The following is a 20,687-nucleotide window of genomic DNA, read 5'->3' on the forward strand; positions in this document are numbered from 1 at the left end:
TCAGCATCCGTAAATCCTTCTACCTGGGATGGATCGGACTATCCTTATACGAGAACAAACCTTGGGACAACCTCCGTAAATTTGGAATCACTTCCCTCGGCTTGGGTAGAAGGTCCCCTCGCATCCCTCTAGCCGCTGGGTGGTTCTCACAACCGCGCCCCAGCTCCACCTTCGCGGTGTGTGGGCCTCACCGCGTGCGGCCCATTGCCGGGGCAACCGACGCCACGAGCGGTGCATTGTGGTCTGCAACAAAATGCAGGAGAAAGATCCTGAGGGAACCATTGAACCCATTGACCAATGGGAGAGTCCTGGTGGCTGCGTCAAACCAATAGAGATGTTCTGTGGGGGGCGGGGCCGGCGGGAGCAGGGCGGAGCGTAGGCACTAGGCGGCGGCGGCTGGTGTGGGGCTCCTTAGATGCGCCACGGCTTAGGTAGCGACGGCATCTCTCGCTGGGTCTGAGCCTTGCCAGCCCCTCCCCCAGGAGACCGTTGCAGTCGGCCAGCCCCTGCTGCACTGTGAGAGACTCGGGGGCACAGAGGGGGCTTCGCTAACTGGTTTCGTTCTCCGCGGGACTTCTCCCGCCGTTCGGTTTGCGCAGCCCGCGCTACCTGGGAAAAGTGGGGGGTGGGGGGGGCGTCATCCTGGGATGGCATGGGGCGGGCAGAGTGGGCCAGGGGAGCTGGTGCTTCTCAGGCGCAGCCCACACACCAACTCCTCATCCCTTGCCCGGGCTTCTCCCCCTAGATAACCATGTGCGACCGAAAGGCGGTGATCAAAAATGCCGATATGTCGGAGGAGATGCAACAGGACTCGGTGGAGTGTGCCACTCAGGCGTTGGAGAAATACAATATAGAGAAGGACATTGCGGCTCATATTAAGAAGGTGAGGATGGGGCTCGGGCTGATTGCGCGCAGCTGCGGGGAGTCACGACTTAAGTTTCTTCTCTCGGATCATGCATTCCCAGAGTGCCTGGCAGAGAACCCTGGGGACACTCAGGGCAGCTCGGGTGTAGAGGTTTCCAGAAAGAACGCAAGTGAATTCTGTGCTCCTCTTGGGAAGACCAGAACCTCGGCGCCCCAAGTTTTTTTATTACCCAGCTCCGCGGGGGAAAGCGCCACCTAGCAACGGTTTCTAGGATCAGGGAGCAGCAGTTTCCCCTTCTGCATGATTCCTGCGCTTAGGATCCATCTGGGTGTTCCGAAGGGGGGAGCTGCGTGGGTGTTTCCAGCCCGGCCGGAGGGGGATCTTGCCAGCCTTCCAGTGGGGAGTTTAGTCGGCACTTGAGAGAAAGTGGGTGGTGGTGGTTGTTGAGGCCTGGGGTGGGGGCTTAGTAAATGACAATCCGAAGAGAGCTGGCAGAACTGCCAACTTCTCCAGCTCTGTTTTCTGGAAGGGAAGAAAGCTGGCAGCCTAAGCCGTGGGAGGGTTCCAGTGGAGAATGAGATGAAAGATTTCAGAAGGAACAAAAATAAACACCTTTTTTGACGAACGCATCAGTGCGTTCGTCTGGTTTGTAATAATGTTGTTCTTGTAATAGATCTAAAAGATGTTCACGTTGCATACCATATGAAAGTAGCCAAATTTTGTGTATCTCTCCACAGACTTGTAAGAATTTTATAGAAAAGAATTAGATTTGGCCCCTCCCTATAGTCACCTAGTGAAATTAACAGGCCCATTCTGGTCCCCAGAGCCTTTTGGGGTAGGGAGAATAGGGGAAAATTGTTCCTGCAATTTACTATCCTCGTGGACTGGGTGCTGGATTAGCATTAGCATAGATGTGGAAAGGGGGACTATTGAAACTGAAATTAAGGGGAAAATATGACCAGGTGGTTGTCAGGTTTTGCTTCCAGCATTCTTTTTAAAGGAGCAGTGGAGTGTAAAGTGTCTTGTCCCCTAAAATTTAAATTTTGACCCCCAGTGATTTAGATACCAATGGAAACTTTGTCTTTTTTGAAGTCTCGTTATCAGTGATACCAGAGTGCAGTTAAGGAATGAGTTCCAATGGGGTATTTATCATTTTCTTGGATTTTGGGGTGCATGACATACAGTAGGGAGATAGTTGAGTTTCTTCTGTTTACACATGAGAACATGATAAACTAGAACTGTTCAAGTCACCTGCTATCAATGAATAAGAATATTACAGAAGTTATGAAGATAGAGTTACCATGGAATACCACGATAACAAAGCACCCTGTCTTTGAGGCTGCCCTTTCTGCCTTTTACCTCCCAGCCCCCATTCTCAGCTTAGCTCAGACTGCAAGTATGTTTGCATTAATGCACTATGTAGGCGACTTGGAGCTGGGAAACATTCTTGCATTCTAAGAATTTGCAGATGCTAACGTTCTTTCTTTCTGCCCCTACAGGCTTTGCTTACCCAGGAGGTAAACTCTGGTTTAGCACTAAAATTCTGTTGTTTTTTCCTCCCCTCCCTGCCCTCCAGGAGTTTGACAAGAAGTACAACCCCACCTGGCACTGCATCGTGGGGAGGAACTTCGGTAGTTACGTGACACATGAAACCAAACACTTCATCTACTTCTACCTGGGCCAAGTGGCCATTCTTCTGTTCAAATCTGGTTAAAAGCATGGACTGTGCTACACACCCAGTGATCCATCCAAAAACAAGGACTGCAGCCTAAATTCCAAATACCAGAGACTGAAATCTTCAGCCTTGCCTAAAGGAACACCTTGATCTTGAACCTTTGTGTTTTGTACAGGGCATTCTCTGTACTCATTTGTTGTGGTTATAAAACAATTAGCAAAACAGCTTACATTTGTATTTATTTTCTATTCCATACCTCTCTGCCCCATGTTTTCTCTCCTGAAAATCCATTCCTTTCCAAAATAATAATAATAATAATAATAAATCTGTTGGAGAAGTGTGTGTTAGTTACAATTTGTTTAAATACTCTGGGTGAAGATGGCCTATAGGTCCCATACTAGGTTAGTGGGGGAGAGTCCTTGAAGTAAGTTTCTGTGGGATGTGGTAGCCGAGCCTATTCAGTACTTTGGAGTCTTTAATTCTCACCTGTTGGCAGCTGTTGTGCATGGTAGAATAATACTCAGAAGTGCATGTCAGAGAAACTTGTATTAAATCTTACTCCTAATCTGATAAATACTATCAAGTGCTCATTTTGTTAGATGTTGCTATAGAATGTTCTGGGCCTTAGGCCTTAGGTGGTGGTGGTCAATGTGTGGTAGAACTTCACATAAGCTTTCTGTGGCTGTAAAATGGAAATTAGCTAATAACAAAGTTGGCTAATGAGAAATTTGAGCTCTAGGCTATCCCCTTTCCCTGCTGAGCTCCAAAAAGATAACCTTAAAGATTACAGGTGTTTTTAAAAGGGAAAATGAGAGGTTTTGAGCAGCAGCCTTACAAGCGATTTTTAACAAAGTCTGCAGGAATTTAAATGTCTAAGCCTGCTGTGCTGGGCTTCAACTGGCCGTGGTCAGAAACCCAATTAAATGTGAATTGAGGCTTTCATTAAGAGACCCAATTAAGGCTGGATAAGTAACCTTCATTAAAGGTTTCCTGGTACAAATTTTAGGAAGACTTGTCTTTTAAGAAAAGCAAATATGGCAGACTTGGCTCTTGAAGGTAAAAAGGAAATACTCTAGAGGCCGAAACAACCCAAACCCTTCTTGGACTTGAAGTTCCAAGGATGGTCCTGGCTTTTAAGTTACCTTATGCTCAGTGTTCACATGAGGTAAGCCTTTTTGTTTTAGGTCTTAGGTGTGTCAGCTACAATTAGGATTTCTGAGCAGCCAAGCTATTGCTACATAGAAGGGGAAAATGGATTTGAAATGATAGGTAATGACTCCATCTTAAAAGCAGTGTTAGGTCTGTAACATCTTTGGAAGATTATTTTTCTTTATCAGAACTTGGGGTTTTAGGACTCTCAGCGAAGTTAAGCTATGTTAGGATATGGAAAGTTTTGGGGTAAAAAGGCAAAAATGTTTTACTGTTTATTGTGGCAGAATGGGAGAAGTTTTTCTCCTTTCTGCAGGAAAGAAGGATGTACTGCATTTGGGGTGATTTGGGTTTGTATTTATATAAGTGGACTGAAAATGTTCCCATAATTAATCTTTTTACGGTCTCCCTTCCCTCTTTAGTGACCTGGCTATATTTCTATTTGAAGCCCAAAAGGAATTTGGCTTCCAAAGCTGTATAAATCTTGTTCCGTTAACCTTACTTCGAAACGGTCTCCAGCAACAGACCCTGGAGCTGACTTAAGTCCACAAGCAACTGGACATTGGGAGTTCTGATTTGATTAGATCCATATCTACCGCCAGGAAGTGGCAGCTTTTAACTTTTGTTTTTTGATACTGATGTGAGAAAACTACATTGCCTTGGAGATAGGACTGGGTTGATGGTTTATGAAGTTCTTTCAAGTGCCTGCTCCTTGTTAATTTTAAAGGCCAATAGGCTTCAGCTGACTGACAACAAAATAAGCTACAGCTTTTCTAAGGTTTAGAATTTCATTAAATGCTCTTAGTTGCTGTTCTTTGAGATAGTTACATATAGATAGCTTTATCTGGAAGCTTTTCAGTGACAGGGCAAGGTCTTATGAATGAGGTGAATAAATGACCCTTACTGTCTACTGGGCCAAGAGGCAGCATATCAAGCCTTTTCAGATAGCCCTGAACTAAGTTATTTACAATTAAACTGCCAGCCAACTCACAGGTTGATTTATGCAATTTCTTAGCAAGACCCCACAAAACCTTAAGCTTTATCCACACTCAAAATATGGCCTCATTTAAACATCAGTGACTGTATTAGAGATATGAGAGCTCTGCCCTCCTCTGCCCCTGAGTACTGGAGGGAGTTAGGCTAGATAAAGTTATTAAACTTTTTTTGGCTATAAAACCCTTCAAATGTATTCTGACAAGCTCCCTATGTAAGACATGAAAGCAGGAGTTTGCTGTTACATTTTTTTTTCTATTTTTTACTTTTCAATTACAGATGGCACACAATATCAGTCTCAACGTTTATTCTTTTGACAAGGAATTGAGTTGTTTTCACGACAGGCACTGAGGACACAAAAGTGGCTTTTGGTAAAAGAGCACAGGATACATGACAAATATATTTCCCATACCCCCTCAAGAAAAAAAAAAAAACCATCGTACAAATTGTAAACTCATTTAGTGGTTCAGCACATAATTATAGTCATGATCATTAGCCCTCTGACTTGGGCCTGGTTTTTGGCTCTCAACCAGTCCTAGGCTGAAAGGTTGACTCGGCTACAGTTAGGAAGTTTTCTGGTTCAAATCATCATTAGCTTCAAATGAATCATTATCCCCCTAGAAGGCAGCACCAGCAGAGAAACTACAAACACTTCAAAACTGAGTTTTAGTGCTGGTTTTACCTTAACCACACATTGCACAGCTGAGAAAAATTAGAAGGAAAATTGAGCAAAAGATACTGACACAATGCCATGGGGAGAAGGCCTAAAGCAACTCTTAATGAAAGCTCCAGTAAAGTGACAGGAATTTGTTTCTTCCACTTTGAGATTGGCCACACCTGAACAAGGCACATATCCTTGAGAGGAGATGTTCTGTTGCTGGTCTCACTAGCCTGATTATCCTTCAGTTGCAGGCATTTGACAGGATGTGATGGGTTCACGGTCCAGGATGGTGAAGGAGTTATAGTTTGAAGCCAGAATGAATGGCCACGATGCCTGATGTTAGACTCTCATAAGTCACTTTCTGGAAACCTGCATCTTCTATCATCTCCTTGAACTCCTCCTACAACACAAAGGAAGATATAGCAATCTTTGGATTTCACCTTTAGGGTATTTGTCCTAAGCCACAGAAGTTTTGTACCTGAGATGGGAACTGTCGGATACTCTCAACGAGGTACTGATAGGATTTCCAGTTTCCTGCGATGACCTCTCCCAGGACAGGAATGACCTGGAAGCTATAGAGATCATAAAGCCTAAACAAAAGGGGAAAAGATTAAGATTGGAACATGCCCCTTGATAAGAAGCAAGAAGATCTAAGCCTCGGATCATAAACAAATGCCTAAATATAGGGGTCAAGCAAGAACCTAAAATAAGTGAAGTGGGCCAGGTATAAGATCAGTAAGGAGTATTGAGGATGTGGTGACAGGTACAGTTAGGAAGTACTATAAAAATAAAGAAGGGGCAGTTACTACTCAACTCTGACCATTGCCACGTGGGAATATGGCTTACTCAGTGTGTTGCCATATATCTGATTTCTCAAGTGAAGCTGAAAATTCAGATTTTTATGTAAACTTTCCTGATTTTTAAATTATGGACATCTAAGTCAACTTCTTAAAATACCAGGAGTCTGATATTTTATTTGTGGACCAAAATATCTGTGGACCGACTGGATCCTCCAGTGGCTGGTTTGAGACTCTTTTGGCCTAGGCATTGTCATTCAGAACTGGCTGACCTCTTAGATGGCACTGTCACAGCCTCGGGGAGTCTGCGACTCTGAACTATGAGGTTCATGCTTATAGCTTACTGGCTACTCTCTGTCTATTTTGGGATGGGAAACCCTTGGCTAGACAGCAAGAATCCAGCCCCGTTAACAATGCCAACCTGGATACGAGGGGATTGTTCACTTGGCTAAACTCCAGACAGAGAAACCGTCCTCCTGGTTTCAGGACTCGATGGGCTTCCTGGAGTGCCTGAGCAAGAAAAGGAATAAGAGAACACACTCCTCAGCAGACCTCATTCAATTCCATGAGGCCAAGACCACTTCAGCTTCTGTGGGGATTATATAAGTTATTTCCCACAGATTCTTTTTTTCATCCTCAGTTGGGAAGCTATAACAACAGATATAACCCTAAACTATCCTAACTTTTATAGGCCTTCTGCTGCCCATGAAGAGGTTACTTGGAGTAATCTAAACTGACTCACCTTGGTATAACCCCCATGGAGGGCAATTTTTGAATTATCAAAATCACAATGGATGTCCTCTTTGATCAAGTAATTTTACTTCAAGGAATCTATCTTACAGAAATGCTTCTACTGTGGAAATGACATGTATATGGGTTATTCGTTGCAGTACTGTTTGAGCAGCACAAGATTAGAAGCATCTTAACCATTAATGAGAGACTAGTAAAATTATGGAACATCTATACAAATGGAATCTATGAAGCTATTGAGAAATGATAAAAGAAAGGGCCAGTGTTCTTTATATACTGACAGAAAAAATCTCCAAGATAATCTCCAAGATATATTTTTGAGGAAAAAAAAAAGTAATGAGAAAATGTTCTATATGTTAATATTTGTATGAAAATAGAATAAATACATTTACTACATACAACACATCTTTGTAAAGACAAAGATACACAAGAAATTGGCGATTGAAGGGAGAGGAGGAACTGAATGGTTGGGACGCAAGGGTGAGAGGAAGACTTTCACTGATACACTCTTTTTTGCTTCGAACTTTGAATCCATTCCAAATTTTTTAATGAAAAGAAGTAATGACTGGCTGTAGACACAGGATGGGTCATAAAAACCAACCTAAAAGCACCATAAAGGATGTCCTACCAAGAGCAGGAGAATCAGGCAACTGGAGCCTGCGTTACAGAAACAAAACTGGTTGGTGCTTCGCACGTTGTCTTCAAATGCTTTGGACAGAATATTAAAGTAGAAACAAAAAAGAGTTGCATTAGATTAAGAGCTGGACATTCTCTTCTCTCTAAAGAGGAACCATGAGTTTACTAGCTACTCTCTGCCAAAATGGTGTATGAGTGCCTTTTTCTGCGTCAGCCTTGGAAATGCCTGTGATCTGCAAACTCACGGGGTCACAAGGCTTCACAAATGAGAGGAAACAGATGAAATATCAGAGCAAGACGGATAGTATCAAAGATGTAAATACCAACCCAAACAACAAAGGCTCCTGTGGGGACTTTCTCTATGGTTTTGGTCTTTATCAATTTTGTGACTGAGAATACTGGCAACTTAAAGGATTGAGGTCCCTAAGCCTGAAACTGTCATTTTACTCAAGAGCTGAGCCCAGAGAAAAATCTCTTCATCCTTCCTCATTCACTGTAGAGCTACTCCAGGGGAACTAATATCCTGAGAATCACACAAGCTGAGGATGCAGCCATTTGTACCCGATCAATGTGTGTGACATTCCGGATCCCAAAGGCAATGGTGTAAACATCAAACTTGTCATCATCAAAGGGCAGTTCTTCAGCATCTCCCAATACCCAAGAAAGTCCTGAAAGAGAAAATTAGTTCTAATCTCAGTCTGGGTGGCTGTCTCTTCTGCACTCTGCAAACTGCCAAACCTGAGGAGGGGGTTGTAGGAACCCCCGAATGTGTAGTCAGCCAACAAAAGTGTGGGCAGCCTGGACACCCCATTAGCAGCTAGCTTCTGAAGTGGGGGCAGTCTTGTGGGGCTGAGCCTTGAACTTGTAGAATCTGATGCTAACTCTGGGTAGTTAACTGTCAGAATTTAATCAAATTCTTAGACACCTAGTTGGTATGGGAGAACTGGGAGAACTGTTTGGTGCTGGGCAAACACCACACATTTGGTATCAGGAGTGGTGTCAGGAGAGTGGCTCCATAGTGTAGTGGTTAGCACATCTGCTTTACATGCAAAAGGTCCTGGGTTCACGTCCCAGGTGGAGCGACGGACCATACCCCGGGTGCGCCAGGCCCCGGGTACGACTGGTCCCGGGTGTGCCAGGCCCCCTGAGTGTGCCGGGGGTGCCAGGCCTTGGGGGCACCAGGCCTGGGGGTACACACCATGAATGTATGGGAGGAGACGCCCTGCCTTCAGAGATCCAGTTCTTAAGGGGAAACAGCAACATCCAAAGGAAAAGTGGTGTCAGGAAACAGCACACACCTGTCTTCTCCCTTGGATTCTTTAGCCACTGTCTTCATGGGTATTCTCCAATCCTGAGGACTTGGAGCTGGTATCCCTGAAGTTGAGGGGAAGTCCATTGCCCAAGGCTCTAAGTAAAACCTGATGCTTGCTTAGTTATGCCTGCTCTCAAGCAATTTTTACCCATCTAAGTGTTTTGTATAGTGCACTGTGGTTAGGAGCCCAGATCCTGAGGTTTAGACTGCCTGGGTTTCTAGCTTCACCATTTATTAGCTGTATAATCTTGAATAAACTACTCTGCCTCAGTTTTCTCATCTGTGAAATGGAGTTAACAATGGTACCTATTTTAGAAGGTCATTGGGAGAATTCTAAGTACAGAATTTAGCATTGCTATATTGGTTCCATTGGTGTCATAGAGAATCAAAGTGTCTAGACCCCCAAGTCTGGTGGTTGTGAATTCAGAAAACACCTAAGGGAGCCCCCATCAGGGTGGCTATGTCCTCTAGGGTCCTGATTCTGCTTTAACATTATTCAATTTGCAGCAAATTAGACATAATATGATATACAAGGAAGATTCTATAGTGGAAGGCAAATGAAAACAACCTTTCTGTAAAACAAACTAGCAGTATTTAAGAAGAACCTTGAAAATAAGCATACCCAGCTCTTTTGATTTTTAGGACACTGATGACATCACCATAGCTACTGCTTACTGAGTCCTTTGATGGCAGGGTCTGTGCTACCTTTTTCAATTAGCGCCCCCTTATCCAAGGTTTCGCTTTCTGTGGTTTCAGTTATCTGTGGCCAACTGTGCTCCAAAAACATTAAGTGGAAAATTCCAGAAATAAACAATTTGCAAGTTTTAAACTTCACACCCTTCTGAGTAATGGGATGAAACCTTGCTCTGTCTCACTCTGTTCTGCTCTGTCCTGCCCCTGACATGAATCATCCTTTTGTCCAGCACCTCCACAGTATATGTGCTCCGCACCTGTTAGTCACTTAGTAGCCATCTGGGGTATTGCAGTGCTTGTGTTCAAATAATCCTTATTTTACTTAATAATGGCCCTGGGGAACAAGAGTAGTGTGGCAATTTGGATATGTCAAAGAGAAGCCATAAAGTTCTTCCTTTAAGTGAAAGTGAACATCTTCCATTTAATAAGGAAAGGGAAAAAAAGTATGCCAGGGTGCTAAGATCTAAAATAAGAACAAATCTTCTATCCGTGAAATTGTGAATAAGGAAAAAGAAATTCATGCTAGTTTTGCTGTCGTACCTCAAACTGCAAAAGTTATAGCCACAGTGCATGATAAGTGCTTAGTTAAGATGGAAAAGGCATTAAATTTGTGGGTGGAAGACATGAGTAGAAATGGGTTCCGACTGACAGCAACGTGTTGCGTGAGAAAGCACTGAGCCTACAGGAAGACTTTAGCACGGACTCCTGAAATGAGTGACCACATTTACATAATTTTTATTACAGTATACTGTTATAATTGTTCTATTATTAGTTATTGTTGATATCTCTTACTGTGCCTGATTTGTAAATTAAAACTTTATCATAGGTATGTTTCAAAAAACCATAGTATATATAGGATTCAGTATAATTGAAGGTTACAGGCATCCACTAAGGGTCTTAGAACATATTCCCCATGGATAAGGAGAGGTCTACTGTACATACATCATCTTATCATATCCTCGGATCAACTCCATGAGATAGTTGTTACTATCATCCTCATGTTTCAGGTGAGCAAAGTTGAGTATCAGAGGTTAAAGTAGTTTATCCAAGGTCACACAGATGGTTTAGATGCAAGTAGTTTTATCTCAGAGCCTGTGTTTTTAACAGCTATTGTATAGTACCTCCTATTATGAGATCGTTATTATTTTCTCCATTTCATAGATTGAGATTTAGAGAGTTTAACTTGTCCAAGGTTATATAGTCAGTAAAAAAAAAAAAATTAATGAATGCATGCCAAAATTTACAAATAAAGATTAAAAATATTGCGCTGTGTGTGAAAACATTAAAAAAATTACAAATCAATTGGTTATTGGTTAGGTAGACTGATATTACTCATGAAACATCCATATGGGAGAATATCATAAAAATGATTTTAAAGAATTTTTAATGACGTGGAAAAATCTCATAATACAATTCTGAATTAAGGCAGGATATAAACTGTTTATGTTCTTAATTTTACAAAAATGAAATGATTAGAAAAAAGATATGAAGGAAATTTATTAAAATATTGAAGAGTTTAATATTTCTGGATGTTGGGATTATGGGTAACATTTACTTTATTTTTCCAGAATTTTTCCAGAATTTTTCCAGAATTTTGAATTTGGAAATCCAGATTTTCTCTCAAATATATCACTTCTGGAATACAAGGCAACAAGTTCTGTTGTCCTCAGAACTTCCATTTGGGGAGGAAGTGCTATATATAAACATTAAAAAAAAACCCACATAACAGTGCTACACATAAAAATGCCTTTACATATTAACTTATACATTTATTAAAGAGTTACTAGGATACTCCTACTTAGTTTCAACTATTTTTGTATGATATATATATACACAAAGGCGTTGTTAGTGGAGACTGATAAAGCAAGGAGGAAAGATAAAGACAACTGTACTAGGCGGCACTTAAGGACTCCTTGCAGGTGGCTTTGTCTCGGCAGTTAGGGGAGCTCGAAGGGCAAGTAGTTATACCACAGAAGAGCTGATCCCAGAAATGGAACGTCGCCTATCATTTCTGTCTTTGTTCTCCATTTTATATGGCTGAGCACCACAGAGAAGGGACACGTTTTCAGTAGGAGTAAGGAAACATAGTGCCTTTGTCTAAAAACACCAGCGACTGTCTGCCTTCTGGTCACTGCTGAGGGTTAACAAAAGAGCCCTTCATTTTGGGGGCCAAGTGAGTTGTGGTTCCTATAGGCAGCTCCTTCTGGGGGTGGGGGAAGGAGGAGGAGAAAGAACTGAGTTAAAATAACCACAGACACTCCTGGTGGGGGACGGGGAGAAGAGAAGTGCTGATGTTGACCTGAGGGACTCTGTTTTCTTTGTTGTACGCCACTGCCACTGCGGCTCACAGTGGCTGCCTGCAGAGCTTGGCCAGCATGGGAGACAACAGTCCAGCAGCTCTGAAAAGCTGGGTAAACATGGTGCAGCTGCCAGGATCATTACTTCTACTTGAAAATATTTGGTGGGCGGGAGGAGTAGTAATTCGAAGTATTAAAAAAAAACAGAAAGCCAAATGTAAAAAGTACATCTTTAAGCTAGGGCACAAATAATCCATTCTGAGATTGCAGTGAGTTCCCGGAAATATGCAAGCACTCTCGTATCAGCTGTTGAGAGCGCTGTGTAGGGAAGTTTTAACAGTACTGTAAGTCCTCACTTAACATCATCCATAGGTTCTTGGAAACTGCAATTTTAAGAGAAATCATGTATAACGAAACCAATTTTACCATAGGCTAATTTATATAAAATAAGAGTTAAGTTCCAACGGTATATTTTTGGTCACGAAAACATCACAGAACTTCTAAATAAAGACCCGAAACACTTCTAATGTTAAATATTAAATATTAAAATAAAATTAAAATAAATGTGAACTATACATCATTTAAGAAATATTAAAATAAAGGTGAACTATACATCGTTTAAGAAAGATTAATAAAAACAAGTCAGATAATGATTTTTTAACCTGATTACTCCAGGTCAGGGTTGCAGGTAGCTGGAGCCTCTCCCAGCAGCTCAGGGTGCAAGGTGGGACCAATCCTGGACAGGACACCCTTCTATCACACCCACACTCACTCAGATTGGGACAATTTATACATGTCAATTCACCTCATGTGCACAACATTGGGATGTGGGAGAGAACTGGAGTCCTTGGAGAAAACCCACCCACGCAGACAAGGGGAGAACCTGCAAATTCCACACAGACAGTGGCCCTGTTGTGAATTTTTTTTTTTCCTCATCAACATTATAACAAAATGACAAACAAAGAAACATTAGTTCAGGACCTGCTGTACTGTTTACGGGTGTTTCTTCGACTTTATCAGTTGGGCCTTCTGAAAAATTGATGCCGAGATAGAGCTATATCTTTTTTAAATATCTTTTTCAATATATGGGATTATCTTTTAATTACATTTTCTAAATGAGAAGTTGTCAGCATGCAGAAATGCTACTGGTTATGGTACACTGAAGATGTAGGCAGCTCTGACTGAACCCTTTCTGTATAAGTTTTTGGGCTTTTTTTAGACTCAATCTCTAGAATTAGAATTGTGGGATCCTAGAATATAAACATTTTAGCAAAAAAGTTTTTTTTTTGTTTTGTTTTTTTTGTGGTGGGGAGGTGGCGGGGCAGAAACCAGGAAAAGATGAAAGGAAGAGGAAGCATGGGGAAAGCTGTTAGACCTTGATGCTAGTCTCAGCCTATGGACAGGGAGCACAGGAACAAGGAGTCCTACCTGGGAACTGTCCAGGCCCCAAGAACGCTTTAGAGCTCAGCCATCAGGAAAGAGCCTGGCTGGAAAGCTGAGGCAGGGTTTAAAGGCACTAAGAACTGGAGATTGTCAGCTAACTGCATTCCTGTGGCTGAAGATCAAGTCCCTTCTTTAAGGGCAGTGTATCTGCTTGGCTTCCACATCAATCAAACCATCCTAGCACTAATAGGGGAATGGAATGGCTCAAGAGCAGGACATTGGGGTCATCCGGGACCTGCTGGGAACTGCAAGCAAAACTTCTGTCTCAGTCCAGGAGCTGAGATCTGAAGATTCAGCTCCAATTCGGATCGCCGTTTAAGTTGTGTTACTCTTCTGGGCTTTGGTCATCTCTACCATTACATAGGACTGATATCTAACTCCCTAGATTGGTGTAATAATGTACATAACCATACAAACTGGATTCACCCGCACAAATTATCTTCAACTCTTGTCTACCTAGAAGTTTTTGAAAGATGGAAAATAAAGCACTTCAACATTTTCCATATTCCATCTTTTTTTAAAAACATACAGACATATCCTCTGTGTCTACTTGCTATAGAACTTACCAGCTTTGTATCCTTGAGCACAAGCTTTCTGCTTTCCAATCTTTAGCATCTCCTTGTTGATATCACAGACCACGACGTGGGAACCACCCAAGGAATCCTCTTCATTCTGGTATTTTTGGGCAATTTCTTCCCAGGATAAATTTTGCTGGGCCCTTACCTGCCTCTTCTGCTTTCCCTGATGCTGTGCCTGAACATAATTAAGGAACCGGAATGCAATGTCACCTGTGGGAAGCCAACAGAAGGAAATATGCAAACATAAAAAAAACAAAACCCCAGCATTTTCTAAACCCAAAGGGGGCAACAAAGGTACTCATCCCTACAGGAACTGTTTTTTTTTTTTTTTTAACAGCAAGTTTTTAATTTCTAAGATTTCTTAAAGAAACTTTTAAAAAAAATTATATAAGTAATACATGGACATATTTTTACTATAAAAGACTCAATATCTCAACATAAGAATAAAGTATGAAAGTCTCATTCTCTGTCCACACCCTCTCCAGACATAACAAGTGTTATGGGCTTAGTGTGCAGCCTTCTAGTCCTTTTCTAATAATGATATATGAAAATAACATAAGGGTATAGTTACAGGTAACAATTCCCTGTCCCGCCACCTCCACTCCTAGTTCGGTTTCCCAGAGACCATCTTTCCCAACTCTTTTAGCTGTTTCTTCTGTTGGTTAGAGCTATTTTTTTACTTATCAAATTTTTAATGATTTCCTGACCCTATCTGTGCATCCCTCTGTCTTCTCAATATAGTCATATAAGCTTTCCTCATAGATACTTTTATAACCTAGAGTAATAAACTAATCAATATTTTCTTTCTTATTCTATCAACTATAGATGGTATCTCTTGACTCCCTTCAACTTTCTTTTATATGTACTTTTACTCCGTCAAGACTAGTAACATTTTCTGTGTTCTATAGCTATAATTAAGTCTTCTGTGCTTTGTTGATGGTTTGAGTCCAAAAGCTGAAAATCAAGTGTTTACATTATTGTGACAAAGTAAATACTGGGCAAACCCAATGCTTTTCAGGATCACATTTCCTTTCTTATAATGCTGCTTCCTTATCTTGGTTTTCCTTACACTATTTGCAAGAAATATATCCTTAAGTTTTTCCAGTCTCTTCATCCAATTAGGTGTTCTCCAGCCACCTTTCTATATATTTAAATACTTTTATATGTACTCAAATGAAACAATTGAAAAACACAAATGAGTATCATATTATATACATTGTTAGACAACTCATTTTCTTTTTCTTCCCACCTCATGTCTTTGAGAACTTTCTGTTAAGTATTTATAGGTTTTCCTCATAATATTTCATAGAATGGATATATCTTAATTTAAAGCCATTTCTTTATTGAGGAATAAATAGGTTATTTCTAAATTTTTACTACTACTAAAAGTGATACAGTGAGTGTATTTATAGCTATATCTTTTTAAAATGTCTTTTTTTAAATATATGGGATTACCTCTTAATTACATTTTCTAAATGGGAAGTTGTCAGCATGCAGAAATACTACTGGTTATGGTATACTAGAGATGTAGGCAGCTCTGATTGAACCCCTCCTGCAGCTTTATCTTTGTGCAAATTTTTTTTTTAGACTCGATATCTAGAATAGGAATTGTGGGATCCTTGATTATAAACATTTTAGATTTTGATAGATTCTGCTAAATTGTCCTCCACTGAGCAAGGTATCCTACTGCCTTCTGAGCTTCCATTTGGGGAGAGGACAACACCAACAAAGTTGCCCATATACATGTTTCAAATATGGAGATTATTATATATTATTCTGTTGGTATAGATGATCATATTATGTCATTATACTTTATTCTAACGTAACTTAACATGTTCATTAACCATGTAATATTACCAAGATGCATTTTAGAAACCTATTTTTCTCCCCAAATGCCTAGTGTTCACAAAGTAACGAACATGCATAAACAACTAAACTTTTGATATTTGAGGTGATAGTGTATTAAGAGAAGAGGCTGCCTACAAAGCTTATATAATAAGATAAAAGGCATTCTCCCCACCCAGAGAAAGAGGGAAAGTGGGTTAAAAGTTAAACAGAAGGTAAAACACTTAGATGGTGAAATGTCACTGGTGAAATGGCCTTTTTACTTTATAATCCTGTGAAATTTAGAAAAGTGACAAGCACAAAGCTGATATTCTGTGCTTTTGATCGACATTCAGTTAAAAAGAGTAAACTTTTCTTAGAAGTGTATCGATTTTCAACTATCATCTTTAGAATAATGGTAGACGAGCTTAGCTCATTCCAACAAGAGAAACCAATATTTGCAAAAGATGTTCAGTGGTACCCAAGGATGCTGACATGGACATTACCTGTGCCTCCAGCAACATCAAGCAGCTGGGTCCCAGGAAATGGGCGCATCTTCCGGAGCAGCAAATCCTTCCAAACACGATGAATACCAAAACTCATCATGTCATTCATCACATCATACTTCTTGGCCACACTTTCAAACACCTGATAGACTGACAACAGAGAAATACAATACAATTGTGCTATTGACAAGATTAACTTGGAAAAGTCCTAAATGAAAGCAGAGGAAGCCTTTTCCCCCTCTGAAATTGCCTGTCTTTGCAAGGGAACCTAAGCCATAATGCTTGACATCCAAATGTACGCTTTAACATTACCTCTTTTAGAAAAGACTTATATTGCTTCATGTCAGAAATCAGCCTATTTTCTACTGTCTTAGTTATCTTATCTAGGACCACTAACTCATAATCATTCCATGCACATACTTGGTACTAAACAGGTTTCTGTTTCTTAGAGGATGGTGTGTGTGTGGTATTTTTCTAATGGATGGGAAGGCCTCAGCTCTTCTCTGCCTGCAACACTGAGAAAAACCTCGGGGACAGTTTGGTGGGCAGATGGATGGCAAGATGTGAATCAAGGCTAAGTCACACTGCAGGGTCTTCATGAATCTTCTCCATAGGATCAAGGCAGAATGTGAAATCTGGTCTAGCTGGAGAGAGAAGGTAATTACCATTCAAAACACTTTAAAGTTGCAGTAAGGCTGAATTAGGTAATGAAGAGATGATTTTTAGTCCCTCAGATGAAATGTGCCCAATAGATCGAAACATTACTGTCCTCTGTGGATCAGTGGACCATAGAGCTCCTCCTTTACTTTACTCTTGAATGCCTATTCTCCAAGCTTGCTTTTTTCTTTTGAACATCTTTTGAGGGGATTGAGGGACACTAAAGCTCAACACACGTTGTATAAGCACTCCTAGCTTTGCGTAGTTCGGACATGCATGAATTTCCGTTACTTGCGTGGTCATTTTTACCATCCTGCATCACTGTGAAGTACTGCCTGTACTTCATTCTTGGGTCTCAAATACACAAGTCATGTTTAGCTCAGGGGGTAAATCCTTCCTGCTTGCCATTGTGTGAAATGTTTTTTATATATTGTAAAGCACAAAACACAAATTATGCATCATTATTTTGGAAGCAGCCCATCTAGATTCAAATGCGAGCTCTGTGATTTACTAGCAGAATCTGGGCAAGTGACTTAATATCTGTTTCAACAGTATCTTCCTCTAGAAAACTAGGCTAATAGTCCTACCTCATTGGATTATATTTATAGAAATTAATGTAAAGTATTTTAAAAGGTTTCAGGTTCTCAATAGTTTACTACTGTTTTACTTGGCTCCACTTATTTCACTTGACAAGCAGTTATCAAACTCTTAATATGCATCAGGCACTGAAAATATAGACATGAATGAGCCACTCTCTTAGCTTTCTGAGGATTCACAGTGAAACAAATGTTAATTTAAATTCAATATTCAAAGAGTTACAGAAGAGCTATGTATTTAGTAAGGTTGAGGTGAGAGGTAATACAATGTAGTATTCTTTAAGAAGATCGGAAATTCCATTGCAGGCTCTTTCTTGTATTTCCTGGGTGACCATAGGCTAAGTGAAGGAAGCTCTTAGAGCCTCACCTTAGCCATCTGAAAAATGGGCATAATACCTTACCCATTAAAAATGGCACAGTTGGGAGTTTTACAACAGTTCTTTTCCTTTTCCATGACTGTGGCACAGTGCTGGACTCAAAGAAACTGCTCAATAATATCTAATATTTATTGAACAATTACGGTGTCCGGCATTGTTCAAAATACTTTAATTTTAATGTATGAAAACATCTAATCCTCACAAGAACTCTAAAAAAATAAACAAAAATAAAAAAATAAAGAAAAAATGGTTACTATTATTCCTACTTGGCAAATTTGAAAGCTGAGACAAAGAAATACTTTCCTTCTTCCTCTCCATAAAAAATGACTTGTCCCTTTAGCAAGAGGTTAAGAATGCGGGCTATGTAGTCAGACCAAAATGGATTGGAATACTGGTTCCACCACTTACTAGCTATGTTAAATTGGGCAAGTTCTTGCTTAACCTCTAAGTTTCCTTATGTGTAACATGAGGATAACAATACCTACCATCAAGAAGTTTAAATGAGAATTGAAAACGTCTGCACGGTGCCCGTCACGCTATAGACGCTAAATTAATGGGATTTAGTGACAATTACTCTGCTTAAAAAGAGGAGGTGTCTAAGCTCTGCAGGGTCACGCTGGGGGGACTCCTTGGATTTGAGGATTGACTGCACAATCTAGAGCATCGGAGCTAACGGGCCGTTAAATCAACCCTTAGTTGGGCAGAAGAAACTAGATCGTAGACAGTCAAATCCCTCCATCCACCCTCTCGCCTCTTTCACCTTTGCCCCCCTTCTCCTCCTCCGACACAGTCTCAAACCCGAAGTGCGTTTCCGCTGCTCGCTTCTCTTGGGACAAGAGCCGCGCACCCAGCGGACTTCCCGGCCAGGAGCTACGAAGCCCGGGGAACCGGTAGCGCCGCATCACCCGCGACCACCCACGGCCGCAGTAGCCCCATAGAGCGCAACTCCTGGGGGCCGCCATCTTGACAGGTGACAGCTGCCGCACAGTGCGTTGCGTTGCATCACTAGACGGCCGACGGCGGCCGGCTGGAGACATTATTAACCGAACGCGTCCTGAAACCTGATATTAAGGAGCTGTGCGCGATCTCTGGAATCCGGAGGCTACTCAGTCTTTGAGTACCTGAAATCCTTTCTCATTCTTCTCAAATGAATATAGAATTCACCAGGAATAAGCGTACCTTAGGGAGAGCCCGCCCACCCCCTCGCATCTCAGCGGTTATGTCTCTGAATCTCGCCAACCATTAGTACCAGTACTAACTCCCCAAATAGCTAGTAACTCCTGTTTTCTGGTGAAGAAAGGGGGAACTGAAGTACAGTGTGGTAAAAGGCAATTCTCGCAAACTTTGGTGCACATAAGAATTACCTGGTTTGATTTTTTTAAATGTAGATTCCTGGGCCCGAAATACCAGACAATTTGAATTAGTAAATCTGGTATGGGTACTGGGAATCTTTATTTGACCAAACTTTGCTGGTGATTCTGATGCAAAGAATTTGCAGACCATTCTTGAGGGAAACATTGGCTAGACTAAAAAATTAAACAGGAAAGATTGTTCTTTGGTCTTTCTATTTTATGAACCTAGGAGTACATAAACGGAAAAGAAAGCTCTGGTTATCTATCTATCTATCTATCTATCTATCTATCTATCTATCTATCTAGGGTAATGTAGACCATCTTGTACAAAAGAGGATGGAGGTGGTGAGTTTTGCTTGGATTTCTGTATGTTTCTGCTTTGATTCCCTTTTTAAATGTATATTTCCTATAAATATTTCACAAGGAGAAAGCACCAAGAACCCTAAGAAACTACTTTGAAAATGAAAATCTCTTTCTGGTTTAATGTAGTCTGACAGATGGTCACCTACCTTCTGCTTTTTTTGAAAGGACTGCACTGGGATTTCTCTTTCCCTCTCTTTTATTTTTAAGAGTGATGGAAGGAATGAGTCGTCCACGTCATCAGAATTCTTATATCTTTGTTAAAGGAAATAAAAGTTAATAAAAGAATCTTAACATATCTTCCAATTCTAGTCATACATAAGAATGGATCTCAGGCTTTGGGGTTGTTCTTTTTAGAGATCTAATTAAGTTTCCAGATCAACATTATATAGCTATTCTCTCATTTTGATACGATCTGTAGGGGAAAAAACTGGAAAAGGTGAAGCAAGACAAGGACTGGTGGAGGGCATTTTAAGAAAATTTAAAAATATGAGATTAGTATCCAATATTCTTTATCCCATTTGGAACCATTAATTTCAAGAAATTGATTGACATATATACTTATTAATGTTTTGTATAACATGATAATTAATAGGAGCCAATTCACATATTAGCTGGACTTGGATTTTCTGGAAAGATTTTAGTTGAGGAACAGGAATAAGATTATAATAGCTTTCCAACTACTACCAACTATAGTTTCATTGGCTGTTATCTTCAGCTCCCTTAGCTGGGCCTGGAGGTCCAAGTTCATCTCCAGATCAAGGAGAGCCTGGGATATGCCAGACTCATACCGGTCTGGCTTCTCACCACTGGGCTTCATGATCTTTGTGCTTGAACTGAGTATGGCCTTTTCCTTGGTGAGTGCTGGCCTAGCCACTGTAGTTTCTTATTTGCTTACCTAAAGAAACCAGGCGTATATTAAAAGCCTCAGTCTTAATGTATTTTGGCATTCCTTGTGCTCAGCACAGTGCCTCGCTTATAACAGGTTTCGAACTAGCTAAGGTTAGTCTGAGAAAAATTACTTGTTCATCTTTTTAAAAGTGTGTGCATGCAATCCTTTGAATCCCAAACTGCTATGGTTGGAGGGGATCATTTATAATTTTCCAAAGTACAGATGAATATAATGTGATACATCAAAAATACATATATGATTTTCTAAGTCTTAG

At 40.8% G+C, this 20,687-nt stretch overlaps 2 protein-coding genes across 2 annotated transcripts; one reads left to right on the forward strand and one right to left on the reverse strand.

Moving 5' to 3' along the window:
- Nucleotides 1–358: 358 nt before the first annotated feature.
- Nucleotides 359–2,769, forward strand: DYNLL1 (dynein light chain LC8-type 1). Its single transcript, XM_011355877.2, has 3 exons — nucleotides 359–516; nucleotides 746–883; nucleotides 2,442–2,769. The coding sequence occupies exons 2-3, from the start codon at nucleotides 752–754 to the stop codon at nucleotides 2,577–2,579; spliced, it is 270 nt and encodes an 89-aa protein (XP_011354179.1). The 5' UTR covers nucleotides 359–516; nucleotides 746–751; the 3' UTR covers nucleotides 2,580–2,769.
- Nucleotides 2,770–4,972: 2,203 nt separating this feature from the next.
- Nucleotides 4,973–18,809, reverse strand: COQ5 (coenzyme Q5, methyltransferase). The gene is made up of 7 exons (XM_011355878.2): nucleotides 18,570–18,809; nucleotides 16,180–16,329; nucleotides 13,838–14,059; nucleotides 8,088–8,194; nucleotides 6,562–6,650; nucleotides 5,822–5,933; nucleotides 4,973–5,743 (listed from the first exon to the last, which is right to left on the reverse strand). The coding sequence occupies exons 1-7, from the start codon at nucleotides 18,769–18,771 to the stop codon at nucleotides 5,642–5,644; spliced, it is 984 nt and encodes a 327-aa protein (XP_011354180.1). The 5' UTR covers nucleotides 18,772–18,809; the 3' UTR covers nucleotides 4,973–5,641.
- Between the last annotated feature and the right edge of the window lie 1,878 nt (nucleotides 18,810–20,687).

Source organism: Pteropus vampyrus, unplaced genomic scaffold (assembly GCF_000151845.1).
Source record: "Pteropus vampyrus isolate Shadow unplaced genomic scaffold, Pvam_2.0 Scaffold23, whole genome shotgun sequence".
In the NCBI taxonomy this organism is placed as follows: domain Eukaryota; kingdom Metazoa; phylum Chordata; class Mammalia; order Chiroptera; family Pteropodidae; genus Pteropus; species Pteropus vampyrus.